The 15,912-nt window shown below is 36.9% G+C and overlaps 1 protein-coding gene across 1 annotated transcript; it reads left to right on the forward strand.

Moving 5' to 3' along the window:
- Positions 1-427: 427 nt before the first annotated feature.
- On the forward strand, positions 428-15,900 carry ppp3r1a (protein phosphatase 3, regulatory subunit B, alpha a). Its single transcript, XM_027023200.3, has 6 exons — positions 428-697; positions 8,330-8,369; positions 13,364-13,540; positions 13,898-13,957; positions 14,067-14,251; positions 14,329-15,900. The coding sequence occupies exons 1-6, from the start codon at positions 695-697 to the stop codon at positions 14,374-14,376; spliced, it is 513 nt and encodes a 170-aa protein (XP_026879001.1). The 5' UTR covers positions 428-694; the 3' UTR covers positions 14,377-15,900.
- Positions 15,901-15,912: the final 12 nt, after the last annotated feature.

A 15,912-nucleotide genomic window follows, 5' to 3' on the forward strand; every position in this document is an offset into this window, starting at 1 on the left:
TCTGTTATTAAACTCTTTCAGAAAGTGACCTTTTTAGGCCTTCATTAATTATTTTGTATTAAGTCCGCCTTCTGGTTTAATATAAACTGTGTTCTCCTTCAGGTGGCGCTAAAGCATCAGAGATTATGAAGCCTCGAAAGGGTGAAAATCAGCGATGGGGTATAAAATAAAGCATATAAAATGTAATTATGAATTACATGAATAATTATGAACAATTTAAGTCATTAAATTATAAATGCGTCATGGCTGGCAATTCGTTGTCTTTACATGAATTTATTGTATGTAGCAAGATACAAAATACTTATTTCTTTTACTCTATGCATTTGTGACTACAAAACAGAGACCGTTAAATATAATATCCTCCAGGTTTAATGAAATATTCCACAAGTATGGGTTGAGTCCTTCTCACACAGGTGCCCGGATGTACTGTAATGGAGGCCCTCCCTCACGCCGTAGTCTTTCTTGCACTAGTGGGTCTTCTTTGCTTCGCTAACCCCTCCTTGCGGGTGTACCCTTGCTGCAGTAAAACCCAAAGAAACAAGCAGCAAATAGGTTTTTCCGTAGTATCTTATTCAAACAGAAATATAGTATTTAACTATCCTTCTTTGCTTGAAGAAGAAAAGGTTAACATTTATTTTTGCAGTCATTGATTTCTGCCAGTTTTGAAGCGGAATTCTGTCGCACAGGCAACAAAATGGTAAGAATGTGGTTTTTGTTTCTAGCTTCTAAAGATGGCAAATTTAAAATTTTAATTTAAAACTTTAATTTAAAACAATTATCGAGTGTGCTTGATATCGAATGTGGCTGTATCCTGTGTAACCAAGAAGCACTGATTAACAAACCAGAAACCAAATTGTAGCCTTACTGGTTAAACTGGGGTTTTGTTTCCTTGCTAATTTTTTTTTAGCGTTGCCAGTCTACAATATGTGGCCCAGATAACAACCTGGCTATTTTTGGCAAAGTCATGGATCGCTTTAAAACTAGTTCTTAGACTCCGATAAATTATGTGAGATATAAAAGTCGAAACAGGGAATGTGGAATGTGAAATACTACACTGACGATGTTACTTTTGTATAGCTTTTTGTCAACGACCGCAGGAAGTAAACAAATTTTAATTTGCAACAGTGTACAGTAGCTGTGTATCAGGCGAATGTATTAAGATTCGTAGCAGTTGGGTTATTAACGGAGATATGTAGGCCTACATTGTACAGTACATTTATAAATCGCACATTTCTGTCTATGATTGAGGTATTTGAGATTAATAGTATACATAAAATCGTGTTTCTTTATGTATATTGTTTAAAAAAAACGACATAATTGTTAATTCTAAGTAAGTTAATTCTAGTTTACCCTTCAGTCAAGCATTTTGCATACAGGAAAGGCAGCATCTGAACGTGCCTGTGGGAGGAGTCAGAAAAACTATGATTTTTTCCCCCCCCCCCGTTTCGTTTAAAGTTCAAGTTAGGTCTAAGGCCCAGAAGTTGTGTCATTTGATACTGGCTCAAAGATGGTGACATGATAAACAAGAGAAAATGGGTTTTCAGTCAGGAAAACCAAATAATCCAACAAAAGAAAAACAATAACAACAGTAGACGACTTTAAGCGAACATAAATTATTGTCAAAGTCTAAATTTAAGAAAATGAAAATTTCAGCATGTAAGCACTCAATAGCATGTCTACACATATAAATCTAATCTTCTAAGGAACATATAACCTGCAAAATTACTGTACTCCATTTTGGCAGACAATATTCCCCTTAGCATCTCAGTATATGGGCCAGTTTTAACAGTCTGTGCTGGTACAGAACTGAAAGATGTTATTTCTCGTAATCACTCTATGTTGCACTTAGTGGTACAGCATTAGTAGATGGCACATTAAAACACTAACTAGTGTGTATGGATACATTTGCCAAATTACATGCAAGTTGATCAAGGTTACATTTACAATAAGACTGCAATTAAAGTAAAAGAAATAATAGAAGTCATAAGTGAATAATGACCATTGTAAAATTGCTCATGCAACCTACGAGTCTTAGAATAACGCCACAGTCGGGTGTTATGGATTGGATAACTCAGCTAAATGGTTTTACATGATGGGTTTTACACATTACATGACGTTTTATTGACATGAACACTGCGCAAGCAAATGAGGCTCATGCACTACACGATCTTTTAACTGAGAAGATCACTGACGAACTCCACAAATGCCACTTTTTCACAAAAATACAAATGAGAACTGTGAAGATGGAGCCTGAAAACTGGCTATAGGGGATGTTTAGGGTCTAGTTTGAACAGAAACAAGAAAAAAGAATAATAAAAGGAAATTGTGGAGGAAGGACCTGACAGGACCTGTCTGTCCTTCCAAATAGAGTTGGAGATAAACAGTGCAACAAAACACAATACAACGTTTGAAAAGTGCAAGCAAACCAAATCAATTGCTCCGATCTGATTAGAAGTTTTGAAACCCATGTTTCACTTGACACAGGCTAACGATAACAGGAATACTTATACATTTTGTGAGAGCAGAAAGCTTGGTTTAAAGCTAAATACATTCATTCTCACTCATGGACAAAAACCTATGTGCAGAGAACAGGCATGTTCATAAAATTATTGAGAGTTTTTATAGAGGTGTATAACACTATTCTGTTCTAAAGCTAATCTTTTCTACCAAGCTAAGCCTATTTATTCACATCAATGAACTGTTGGTAATTAATGTTGAAAGTGAAACCAAGGGAACCTCATATGCTGAGGCAAAAAGGTTGTAATGCCCCAAAAGTCCAAAAATGATTTTTTTTCTTTCACAAACGTTTTCCCAAATTGTATTTACAGAAATAAGATTCACAGTTTTAAAACTTTAATTTCTGGCTATTCCTTTAGGCAGTTTGTAATAAGTATAAGAAGCATATAATCTGAATTTCTGTATACAGAACCATTGGCACAATTCGTTCTGCAAGAGGTTTCTCTGTCATTGCTGTTCTTATTAGGCTACTTGTTGCAGAGGTACTCACACTACGAGATGTGACCAGATCCTTTTCCAGAAATTTCAAGTGTATTTGAAAGTATCGTTGGGTTTGTGACAGCTAGCACAAATAAAAAAATCACATTGCGAACCGTTCATACTACAGGGGTGTCATATCGGCCGCGCATAATTCAGAGAAAATTCTACAAAATTGACAAAATTCTACAAAATGTTAGGCCCAATTTTGCTGTGGTTGATGAATTTTGTGTGCCAGCAAAGACAATGGCATAATTGACATTAGGGGCATCCAGAGACAGAGGGTTACAAGCTCCAACGTACATATTTGCCAAGTCGCTGGATGCAAAATCATACACCATAACAACCCTACTCACAATGTACTGATTGTAGTGTTAAGCCTTTTCATTTAAACCTTTAAAACCTACTTTGTGGTATGGTAACCAATGAGCACATGAAATTACACCTAAAACGCCATACTCATTACAGGACCATTTACTACCAGAGCATGAACTAGGTCTGTACTCTAATGGGTCACTTCGAGGTTTCAGGAGTTTATAATAAAACTGTTCTGTGTGCACAAGCAGGCAACTCGTGTCTTTTTCTGGACAATGGAAGTGTTGTGAATTTTGCAACAAAAAAAACAAACAGCTGTATTGGGGAGGTGTGTAGTGAATGAGAAAATATGAAATTATTTTCACAGCTTTATTTAAGAAAAGCCACCAATAATCTATGTCTGCACCATGTGCTGTTGACCTGCCAGATTTGTGTTTTGTCATACTTTAAAGTAATAAGGCATATTATTGCTGTTGTATAAATATTGCCATATCAAGCAGTATGAGCATACAGGAGGAAATGGTAATGCATGGTCAAAGTTACTATGTTACTGTGGTCCTTTTATATACAGATCATGAGGTCATGCCACTTAATTTGCACTACTATATATACATAATTGCACTACTATATATACATAAATGCACTACTATATATACATAAGACATAATTCCATGTCCAAAAGACATTCACTATTTTCCTGCAGGTACATTCGGAAGTTCTGTGCATAGAAAGACTGGGTGAAGTTGAATATAAATAAGTGGGCATAGTGTTTACTATCCCCTCAACTAATCATATTACTTGTCTCAGATCTTTGAACATGCTTCACTAAGCACAGTAGGTAAACCCGAAATATAAAAGCTGAACACAAAAAACAGATGCATTTGTCCCAAAGGTAAAAGCATATACGCAAATATATGGAACCACAATACTAATAATATACTGTCTGAATAATATCTGAATACAAACTGTACACCAGAAATTAGTAATAAAAACTGAGTGTGCAGTAAAAGAAACAATTCATCCTTGTCTTATTTTTTCACTTACATCTGTGTCTTATGGCATCATGAAAATATCATATTCCTCTGGGTTTGTACTGAAAATAGATGTGTTTCTCACCTATTAAGTCTTAGGCTAAGTATTCATGAAATTAGCAACACCTCACTTTGAACTGCCTCATTTACATGTACCTCCCAGCTGTTTGCTTCAGCGCACCATGCAATCTGCACAAATCAGGAAATTACATAAAAGCATTTTGTGTATTCTTGAAAACAATATATTGTAGGGCTGCACATAAAATGTTGTGACAATCTTTGCACACACATGAAACAGAGCTGATGGGGAAGTCACATACACATTAGTCTTATTAGCTGACATTTAGTGCTCTAACCCACAGCTTATCACCTTATGTTAATCTTACACCAAACAGGATAAACATACTGTAAGATTGATACTGGGGTAGTTCTGGTGTTCTATTTGGCACACTTGCCCAATGCCTATTTTATGTATTTTCACTGTATTTACAACAGGTGCTTCAGTCTTTTTTGTATTCATTGTACATAATTGAACAACTTTTGTTATCACTTCTGAATAATAGGCTACCCTATATTCATCATAGTATGAGGTGAAAATGAAATGGAGAAAGTCAAAGGGAGAAGTAGTGCAGAAGAGGTGAAGACCAGAGCACAGGAGGCTTCTCCTCTTTCCTTCTGAGCTTGCTACATTTAGGGTATTAATGTATTAAGTGTTTGGAATTGTACCATTTTTAAATTTTAAAGCATACCACTTGGCATAATAAAAAAAAATATATAGAATGCAGGAGACACCACTGTGAAGGGAATGTTCAACACAACATCCTAGACAGGCTAATAGTAGGATAATAATCCAGCTCTGGAATATCTGTTACACCTTATAATTTTTTTCCAGACATATATTTAGTTTTTTTGTTTGTTTTTTTTTATTCAATATCACTGATCATTTTGCTAAAGTATTTATTGTTCCAAGCATATTTTGTTAAGTCTATTTGACTGAATGAAGAATCCAGTACTTAGTATACATCCAAGAATAGTTCACTGATGCTTCATTCCAACACTTTCATTTGGGTATTATATTCTGATATTCTATTCAAGTTTTTCCATTTTAGCTTTCATATGGGTATTACTTTATTAACCTGTATAGAGCAAATTTTTATATGTTGTGCAATGCCATTAAACACCTATGCTCCTAAGATAAGGGTCTCTTTAAAAAGCAAAAAGATTAAGTGATCTTTACCTACCGTGCCCTACAGTAACTCTGGAATCTTCCTCAAAAGATTCCTGTCTTCTTCAAAAGATTCCTGTCTCACACATCCAATGGGTGGTTAAATCTTTTCCCTGTCTCTTGCGTGTTCTTCCCTTAAACTCTTATAAATTACTTTTGCAGATTCCAGCTGAATACTGTTTTATTCATAATGTAGTACAAAGATATAAAAATACATTCTTGACACTTGTCAAAATTATGTTTGTGTCTGGATGAGACTGCAGATTATACCTGCAGATTATATTGCATCAAAAATGCAATGTTTAGAATCGATTTACTTTACATTCCATGCCAGTGAAAACCGCCTTTGGTTTCTCCACAGACCTTAAAGCCAAAAAGTAAATCCAGGGTATGGCTGAAAGTGCATTCAAAGAAGATATAAATGGGCAATTACATGCCAGCACACAACACAGCAATACATATATAGAAAATGTAATTAGAAATAACATTTTATGCTTGTTCAGCTTTTAGATGTCATAAAGGACAAAAGGAATGTGTAAAAGGTTTTGGCTGCTGGAGCTGCTTGGTGCACCAGACCTATGAAGTAAGCTTTGTATCCTTGGTCACCCCATCCATCTACTTAGTACACTTTGCTGAACTGCATGCATCGTAAACTCAGACAGATCCTATGAAAGTGACCACCAGTGCAAGCAAATGCCTGACTATCTGGTGGAATTGCTTTTGTGATGCTATTGTTTCTTACTATAATGAGAAAAAGGCAGCATTGTTCATATATTCCTAACATAACATCTTCATATTTGGCTTATACAAGCATGTTTGTGCTTCTTTATACGTTCTATTTGAGCATATACAGGCTCATCACCTATACACAGGAAAGAGATATTAAGCCCTGTTTTGTTTCAGAGTGTTTATAATTTACTTGGAAGGGTAGAACAGCAACAGATTCCTTGTCAGTGTCGCAACACTGGTCAAAAACTCAGTTACAGTTTAGGAGAAGGGGCAAATATATTTTCAATGGGACTTTAAGGGACTGGATGAATTCATGTCCAATCATGGATCTGAATGCATTTCGTATTCGTATTTCCTGGTATAGCTGCTCAGACAGCAGATGAAAACCAGGCTCTGGAAGATTACTAGTGTTATATTGTGCAATCTATTGATGCTGTACTGCTAAGTTGCAGTATCTGAAGATTTTTTTTTAAATCCATACAGACATATAATGCTTTTCCATATACTGATGAGAAATGTTGCTCTGTAAGCAGATCAGTGGGCTGCATGTTCCTTGCAGGTGCGGCCTTTAGACAGTAGGCGTCGATCAGGGTAAATTTCCCAGGCTGAGAGAGCTCCAACTCTGGCTCCAGAGTGGGCAGTGGTGACTGCAGCATTAGATAAAAGAACAGTACAGGTGATCAGGGTATGCTACTCTGCAATCAGCAGCTGCTCCTCCCCCACATTACAGAGAGGATGGTATGTTCCTTTGAACCCACTCCACACAGATCCAGCAGAGCTAAGATGTAGAATGCAATTATATATTCACTGTCTCAAAAGTATGGCCCAAGCCACACCCTAAAATGTTTGACATCAAAAAGCCATTACCTTAAACCATTACCCTTAACCCCTTTTTTGTATATATGCAATTATTTGTTTTATTTGTTGTGTTTAATTTGATTAAAATTTTTAGCATGAGGTATTGTGTTAGGGGAAAAGACTCTGTAACAGATTAGATCAGTGTTTATTTTTGGTACCATGTTGAGCATGAAGCTTTGAGCCCCTGAACTGAACTGAACACTGTAAATCATAAAGCAGAGAGGTGGTGTGGTTTTTGTTGTGCACCACAACATTTTATTTTATGTGCTATGAAGGGGAAGAATTTTGGATCACCATGTAATGTGAGGTACATAATCTAAGGAATTTTCATGGTGACAGGTTTATTAGTGAGAGGAAAAGTCTGTGTTTCACACTAAGGAAGGCATTTCTCAAGTCTTAAATCTAAAGGGGAATTTAAGGTGCTTCAGCTTTTTTTTTTTTCTGCAGATCTTACAAATGTGTTTCTCCATTTTGTATGTATTTTGTCCCTGACTTATGATTGTACTGACTTTACTAGAGTATGTTTTGTGCATTTTGTGACTTGTCCATCTCAGATGTCAATGGTAGATTTTAGCTCATTAAAGCCTTGTTCTGATGCGAGAACTTCAGCATCTTCTAATTAACTTGCTGCATTGATATAAATGAGTTATACATGAGCTAATGCACCCTCCATGAGTCATCATTTTAATCTATGCCTTTTATTTCTCTGTGATATGTAAAGAAGCTGTCAGTTGAACATCACAGATCTGCCCACAGGGTACATAGCCACATCATCGTTACCAAAGCTTGTGGGCCAAGTTGCAAAGATAGTTATGGCACACTAATACAGGCACATCAACTTCCAAGTGGCTCCAGTGGGAGATTTTTGCTATAAAGTTATCACGTGACTAATTAGACCAGTACTTAAGAATCCCTATTTATACCTGATTACATTTCATTAGTGTTAATTTTGTGCACAAAAATATGTTTGTTTTTTTTCCCAATATTGTGAAATATTCAGCATTTATCATAATATTTTTTGATGCATGCAATGTGGGACACTATCATTTAGCTCACTTTCCTGACTCCAGACTGTCAGGCCTTTAGCCTAATGGAAGAAATGTAATATGTAATTGGTTACAGTTGTCTAATTTTGACTGTCCTTGTGTTATGTAACTCATATTTTTCTCTTCTGTAGGGAAATGAAGCAAGTTATCCCCTGGAGATGTGCTCACACTGTAAGTATTAGCTACAATGCCACTCAGCTTTTTCTACACTGGGCTCATGAATATGATTAAGTTTTGTTAGGCTCTTTGCCACAGGCTATTTTCTCCATTTAAAAAATTATATTCAAAATCACAAAACTGGCAATGTAGACTTTACAGTGAATATTTAATGATGCAACAGTATTATGTGTTCTGATGCAGCACTTTTGATGGTGTAAGCCTAATTCTTACATAATTTGTGTGGTGTTGAGTATGTGTAGATTTGAATTGTTGATCTTTTTCAGATGTTTACCACATTGCCTCTTACATGTAGCCATATGTATTTCATTCAAATCATTTATAAATTAGTTGTAAATAATCTGTTAACATTGTCCAAGACTTATTTATAGTACATTCATTAATACTTATTTAGCTGTGTCTTTATCCCTCATGATGAGGATAGTTTGAAGTGTTGAGTTATGGAGTTTGAACAGACACAGAGATAGTGGGAGAAACCAAGAGGGGTTCCACACAGTGTCATGGCTAAATATTCCTTCCTTTAATGTGAAGGTCATTCCTAGCACTGCAGATGGAGCCACTTTATTTTTAGTCTTGATATGCCATTTTAATTGGCTTGTCGACCCTCTGTGTCCTAGCCTTCATAGACATGTGCAAGACAAGCAGATTAGAATGAAGAGCTGAAAGACAGAAAACAAAAAAAAATGAGTAAGGATGGGGTGAGACGTGTGGGGGGGTTCTACACGAAGGTTTTTAAGTGCTGTGAGCCTGCAATGTTGTTAGGGCCTCCAGTGCAGTCCTTAATGATCCATGAGGCTGTGTTACTTAAGGGGCCTGCCTCAGCTTTCACGACACATTTTCTACATAATTTTTTTTTAGTTTACCTCTTTCCTGAAATGAAACTGAAACAACATGTCCCATGTATAATCAGATACAGCTGTCTCTGTGGGAGGTTAAAGTGTTCTGTAAAGTATGGTAATGGCTCTGGAAACACCAGAGTCACACAGGTGTATAACCCTGACTTGCAGCAGGCATGGTAATTTGGTAGCTTGTGAGATATATCTACATTCTCTCTCTGTCTCTGTTTCTGTCTCTCTCTCTCTCTCTGTCTGTCTGTCTCACACATACACATTTCCTCAGTTCAGCTGTTCAGCCCATCAACAGCAGACAACCACTCAGTGACACACATACAAATGTGAGCACACATGTGCACACAAAGCACAGACCTGTCTATCTGAAAGTTTTCCAGCACACGACTTTAATCCCAGGAAAAAATTATTTTGCATGTGTCTTGACCTAGACGTCCAGCATACCCCATACATGGGTCACTAGAATAAACTCCACTCGTGTATATGAGCTATGAAGACTATACATGTTGAGCACTTTTAGAAATGTACTGATTTCCTAGAATGTCTTTGTTGAAATTTTGTAGCAGCAAGATGCAGCATATACTACTTTGGCATTTGCAACTCGCAACTCCTTAGCTAAAATGCACTGCTGCTATGTGCAAAGTCAGCTGCACTCTAGATGTAAATGAGTAGCCAGAAAATATGTTGAAGATATACAGCATTACTAGATGACATAGTGTCTCCAATCATGTTGCTAATTGTGGTTTTACACTTATATTTAATTGTAAATGCTTCACTGAAAAGTGACAATCCCTGTTTCTGTAATATATTATTTAATACATTAAAAATATGTATTATGGATCTCTAACAGAAACCCATATGCCTATGCGTTATAAACTGCATAAGTTGACCTATACACACAGAGGAGCACCTGAAACCAGACTGGCTTTGGTGGCTCAAAATAACCTGCTTGCTGGAGTCCCTTGTTGCTAAGGGTTTCCCTGCAGGCGATGGGTCAGGGCAACAAGGAAGGGGCTTTCTCATGACCACCTAAGTTAAAAATACAGTTGCTCAAGCTGCTACACATCACACATCAGAGTCATGACACTGGCACCAGATCTTCAGGCAAGATCATTTTAGTAATGGCTTTAATTTTGTTCAATAACTAGTGGCAAGGGTAAGTTGCTCCCTCTGGAATATGCTTATGTTGCGCAGAGGCATGAAATCCAGACTGAAACATTTCGGATCTCTTGACTTGTCAAGAGATCTCTTGACTTTTTTTTAATCTTCTGCCATTACAAGCCATTTTTGAGAACCAATAGTTTCAATTTCTCTCCCATTTAGGATTTGTGGGTATCACTAGCATTAAGCATTATCATGCACTATATGCTCTATCTTAATACACAGCATTAAACTAATAAAATGGATATACTAAGAGTGATTTTTCTTGGTGCTATAATTGGTGTTATAGACTGTAATTATCATTGATCTATAACCTGCAATTTGCTTTTTACAGGAGTACTGAACTGACAAATTTAATGCATGATATACCCAAGGGAAAGTTCTAATGTACAATCCAGTAATGCACTGAACACCATGATAAAACTTGCAGCTATTTATATTTCTGCCTAATGGACAAGGGTGTGAATCCATTCTACATACAAAAGTGTGTATGTTGCAATAAATGGAATACTTGTGTAGACTGTACAAATTTGGTGTTATTATCTTAGGTGAAAAGATATGTAGTGCACTCATAACAGGAAGAAACTATTAAGCCTGTCAACCACTTTCAAAATGGTATCACGAAGCTTTCACCTTTCCATGGATTTGTGCTTTTTCTTCAGAGGCAGCTGCAGAGTCTGCCTGTGGAGTAATGTCTTGCTAGGGCAGTAATAGTGTGTGTCAGTTGTGGCTAGTGTTTTGTTTTTATATTCTTCCCCTGCTCTCTCTAGGTGGGGCTATGTCATACCCAAAACAGTTCAGTTATCACCCCAACAATATACGGCTTCAAAATTGTGCACACACACACACACGCAACCAATAGATCAATATTATCTAAACATGTGTTGAGAATTGTAGTTTGGTTATTTTGATCCATTGTTGCATGTAGTCCTGGTTCACTCACACTGACAAGTTGTTAACAAACGTCATGTGAATAGGATCTTGAATGGACAGATGTTATGATGTGTATATACACTGCCTGGCCAAAAAAAAGGTCACATACTCTAATATTTCATTGGACCGCCTTTAGCTTTGATTATGGCACGCATTCGCTGTGGCATTGTTTCCACAAGCTTCTGCAATGTCACAGCATTTATTTCTGTCCAGAGCTACATTAATGTTTCCCCAAGATCTTGTATTGATGATGGGAGACTTGGACCACTGCGCAAAATCTTCTCCAGCACGTCTCAAAGGTTCTCAATGGGGTTCAGCTCTGGACTCTGTGGTGGCCAATCCATGTGTGAAAATGATGTCTCATGCTCCCTGAACCACTCTTTCACAGTTTGAGCTTGATGAATCCTGGCATTGTCATCTTGAAATATGCCCATGCCATCAGGGAAGAAACAATCCATTGATGGAATAACCTGGTCGTTCAGTATATTCAGGTAGTTAGCTGACCTCATTCTTTGGGCACATAACATTGCTGAACTTAGACCTGACCAACTGCAGCAACCCCAGATCATAGCACTGCCCCCACAGGCTTGTACGGTAGGCACTAGGCCTGATGGGTGCATCACTTCAGCCACCTCTCCTCTTACCCTGATGCACCCATTACTCTGGAACAGGGTAAATCTGGACTCAGACCACCACCTTCTTCTTACATTACTCCAGAGTCCAATCTTTATGCTCCCTAGCAAATTGAAGCCATTTTTGCCAGGTAGCTTCACTGAAAAATGGTTTTCTTAAGGCTACACAGCTGTTTAGTCCCAATCCCTTGAGTTCCCTTCGCATTGTGCATGTGGAAATGCTCTTACTTTCACTATTAAACATATCCCTGAGTTCTACTGTTGTTTTGTTGATTTGATTTCACCACACGTTTAAGTGATCGCCAATCACGATCATTCCAGATTTTTTTTTCCAACCACATTCCTTCCTCGAAGATGATGTATCCCCACTGTCCTGCCACTTTTTAATAATGTGTTGGACAGTTCTTAACCCGATTTTAGTAGTTTCAGCAATCTCCTTAAATGTTTTCTCTGCTTAATGCATGCCAATAATTTGACCCTTCTGAAAAAGATTAACATCTTTTCCATGACTACAGGATGTGTCTTTCGATATGGTTAACAAATGAGAAGTTACTCACTGCATCAGTTAGGGTTAAATAACTTGTTGCCAGCTGAAACATAATCACCCATGCAGTAATTATCCAATGGGAAGCGCTTACCTATTTGCTTTGTTAAATCCAGGTGGATTTAACTAATAGACATGTGATTGTGTATATCTGGTAGCATTTATACCAGTTGAAAACTCACAAAGAGCTGGTAAAATAGAAAGGAGTCAAAAACCATGGTAGGAATTCCTCTCCATCACAACCTGTTTGGTACCTTTGTTTATACAGTGTTTATAGTTCAAATAAACTGACCAGAGTTTGCTTGAAGCGGAACAAGACCTGCTCATGGGGTCTCAGTACACTTACTTGGCTACTTTGCTATCATTTTTTAACCAGCAACTCTTCCCCCACCTTTCACCTATTTTGCTATACCCACATATGCTGCAGTTACCATCTCTTCAGCTTAATGGATATATCTTTCAAAGGATTATGTGTGGATGAGCTTATAGTTAGCAATGCGTTGTGTTAGCAGTATCTTAGCGGCAATATTGTGAAATAGCACAGGGTCTCAGGTCAGGATCAGTATGGCTTGGAAGTGTACTGTAAAGAGTAAGGCTCTATCTGGATCAGCAAACACATTGCCATTTCAAGGAAAGGACCAGACTACAGGATGTAAGTTGCTACTTGTTGCTACCATTTACCATCAGAGCTTCATTGGATTGCAGAGTCTCTCCAGAGGACTCCATTAAGGTGTTTACCTGCAACAGCTCTGGCCATTTGAGATCACTCCAGGAGTTAGGTGCATATAGTTGGGAGGTGGTTAGATTGTTGCATTGTTTGCTTACTGTTCCCTTTTCCTATTTTTTCTTTCTATGCACATTCTTCTCTAGTCGATGCGGATGAAATTAAGAGGCTTGGTAAGAGATTTAAGAAACTCGACCTAGATAACTCTGGATCCCTGAGCGTTGAGGAGTTTATGTCTTTGCCTGAGCTGCAGCAGAATCCACTGGTGCAGAGAGTTATCGATATATTTGACACAGATGGCAACGGAGAGGTGGATTTTAAAGGTGAGGATTATCCCCTACATGTTAATTAAGTAATTTTGATAATGTACAAAATAAATTATTGCACTGAAGAATAATGCATATAAATATTCCATTAATGCTTTTCAAACAATGCTTTGAACAAAGCCATCTCTGCAGTAGTGTGTGTGTGTGTGTGTGTGTGTGTGTGTGTGTGTGTGTAGTTTATAAGTAACTTATTTTGCAGATGTTTGCCATCAATTTAGCAGTTTTATGTAATTCTAAAAAGTTAATTTATGGGTAAAGGTACACTCTTTGCAAACAATGCTAAACCAAATTCTACCCCTAGGAATGTCTATTGTTGATTCCATATCTGAAGATCTAACCATGTTTTGTTTTTAGAGTTTATAGAGGGTGTCTCACAGTTCAGTGTAAAGGGAGATAAGGAACAGAAGCTCCGATGTGAGTCTAATAACAGGCTGTCTTGTGACTAGCACTATCTGAATCAACTTGCATCAAAGTGTACTGTAATCCACTGGTTGAAGCTAAACATGTTTCTAAATATATCTAGTCGCATTTAGGATCTATGATATGGACAAGGACGGCTACATTTCCAATGGGGAGCTGTTCCAAGTGTTAAAGATGATGGTGGGGAACAACTTGAAAGACACACAGCTGCAACAGATTGTAGACAAGACAATCATCAATGCTGACAAGGATGGTGATGGAAGAATATCTTTTGAAGAGTTCTGTGCTGTAAGTATGCTGCCAGGTTTAAGATTTCCAACAAACTATTGGTTGGCAAGGCTTTAAGTTCAAATCTTTCTCTTCAGGTTGTTGGTGGGCTTGACATACACAAAAAGATGGTGGTGGATGTGTGAGTATCTAGCCAGCCCCCACCACATACAACACATGCTTTCCTTTCCATCTCTGATGATCTCCTCAAGATATCCAGCAAATGCTCTCAATATTTCAACAGAAGTATTTACTCTGTGAAGCTACTTTTTTGCTAACACGAGCCTGATGAATTGAACGTATGTGTTATTGAACTCTGATCCTGTCAATAACCTGGTGTAGCACTTTACTGACTGAAGAACAGCTAAGAGCATCTGTATCCAGAGAAGTGGAATGGGTTGGCTTGTTCATATGTTTGTTTTGTAGCGATTATTTTAACAAATATTTATTGTTATTTTGTTTAAATGAGTATGTATATGGTTTTCTGAGAATGAGGATTCAAAGGTGGGAAATATTTAAAATCTCAATACAGTACTGAAGTAGGATATGATGTGCCAAGCAGAACATTAGAACTGAGAAATCAGAAATACTGCCTAGCATATTTATTTGGTTGGATTGTGTACGGTTTTATTTTCAAGCAGACATATTTTTTTCTTTTTTTTCCATTTTGTGATACAAGATTCTTCTATCATTCTTGCATTTAATCATGTTTCATAATACCATTTTTGTATTAACTGTGAAAAAAAATGTTTATTTATATATGTTTATATTATTGGAGGGTAACTCACTAGAAATAGATGCCAAGAAAATAATTGTATTTATAGGTTTACTTAAATGTATCTGCTTCTGCAAGGAAATTCCCTATGAAAATCAACATTTTCTTTTAAATACGTTTCAGTTTCTCTATGGGCAGTGGGCATATTATGAAGCACTGAAAGGATCTACTGAATCAAATTTGATGTTTAAATACAAGCAGCATTATTGTCATTTTAAAAAGAATCTATATGTATTATGCGATCTCAGGATTACATCATCAAACACCACACACTAAAATTTGATCTCAGCATGCCATCTGGATATACCATGTACTGTAGTTTAAACCTCACACCCAAATAGAGTGCTTATTAATGTCACTATTATGGTTTTGTCATTAAAAGAGTAAGGTTTGGCTGGAAATGGGGTTTGCCTCTTTACCCATCCTATGCACCTATACCTTTTCTTAGGCTGCAACACTCGTGTCTTGGAACCCTAGAAGCTTCTTCAGTGCTTGCATGCACATCGTATCTGCATGCTTAACAATTTTCAGAACTCCTACTGTTTAGTTAGGTTGTGATATATGAAATATCTGCACACCATGGATGTCACCAAATTTTAGAAAAGATATTTTAGAAAATTTATATATAATTTTATTAGAATAGTGGAGTCACAGTGACCAGACTTACAGCTTAATCAGGCAATTAAAATATTTGTTTTTGTTTGTTTTCATTTAAAGAAATGGCTTATCCTTTAGGTCAAATTAATTTCAATTCATCTTAGATATATATCTCTATCTCCAAACTTTCATTTTAGGTTAGGGGAGGTCAACTCTGCATGTTGCATCATATTACCTACTGTGGGAATACATGGACTTGATACTGTATAAACATAAATAAATCATTAAAATATAATAATTCTTATAGAGT

Source organism: Electrophorus electricus, chromosome 12 (genome assembly GCF_041902795.1).
Source record: "Electrophorus electricus isolate QZ-2024a chromosome 12, ASM4190279v1, whole genome shotgun sequence".
NCBI classification, from domain to species: Eukaryota; Metazoa; Chordata; class Actinopteri; order Gymnotiformes; family Gymnotidae; genus Electrophorus; species Electrophorus electricus.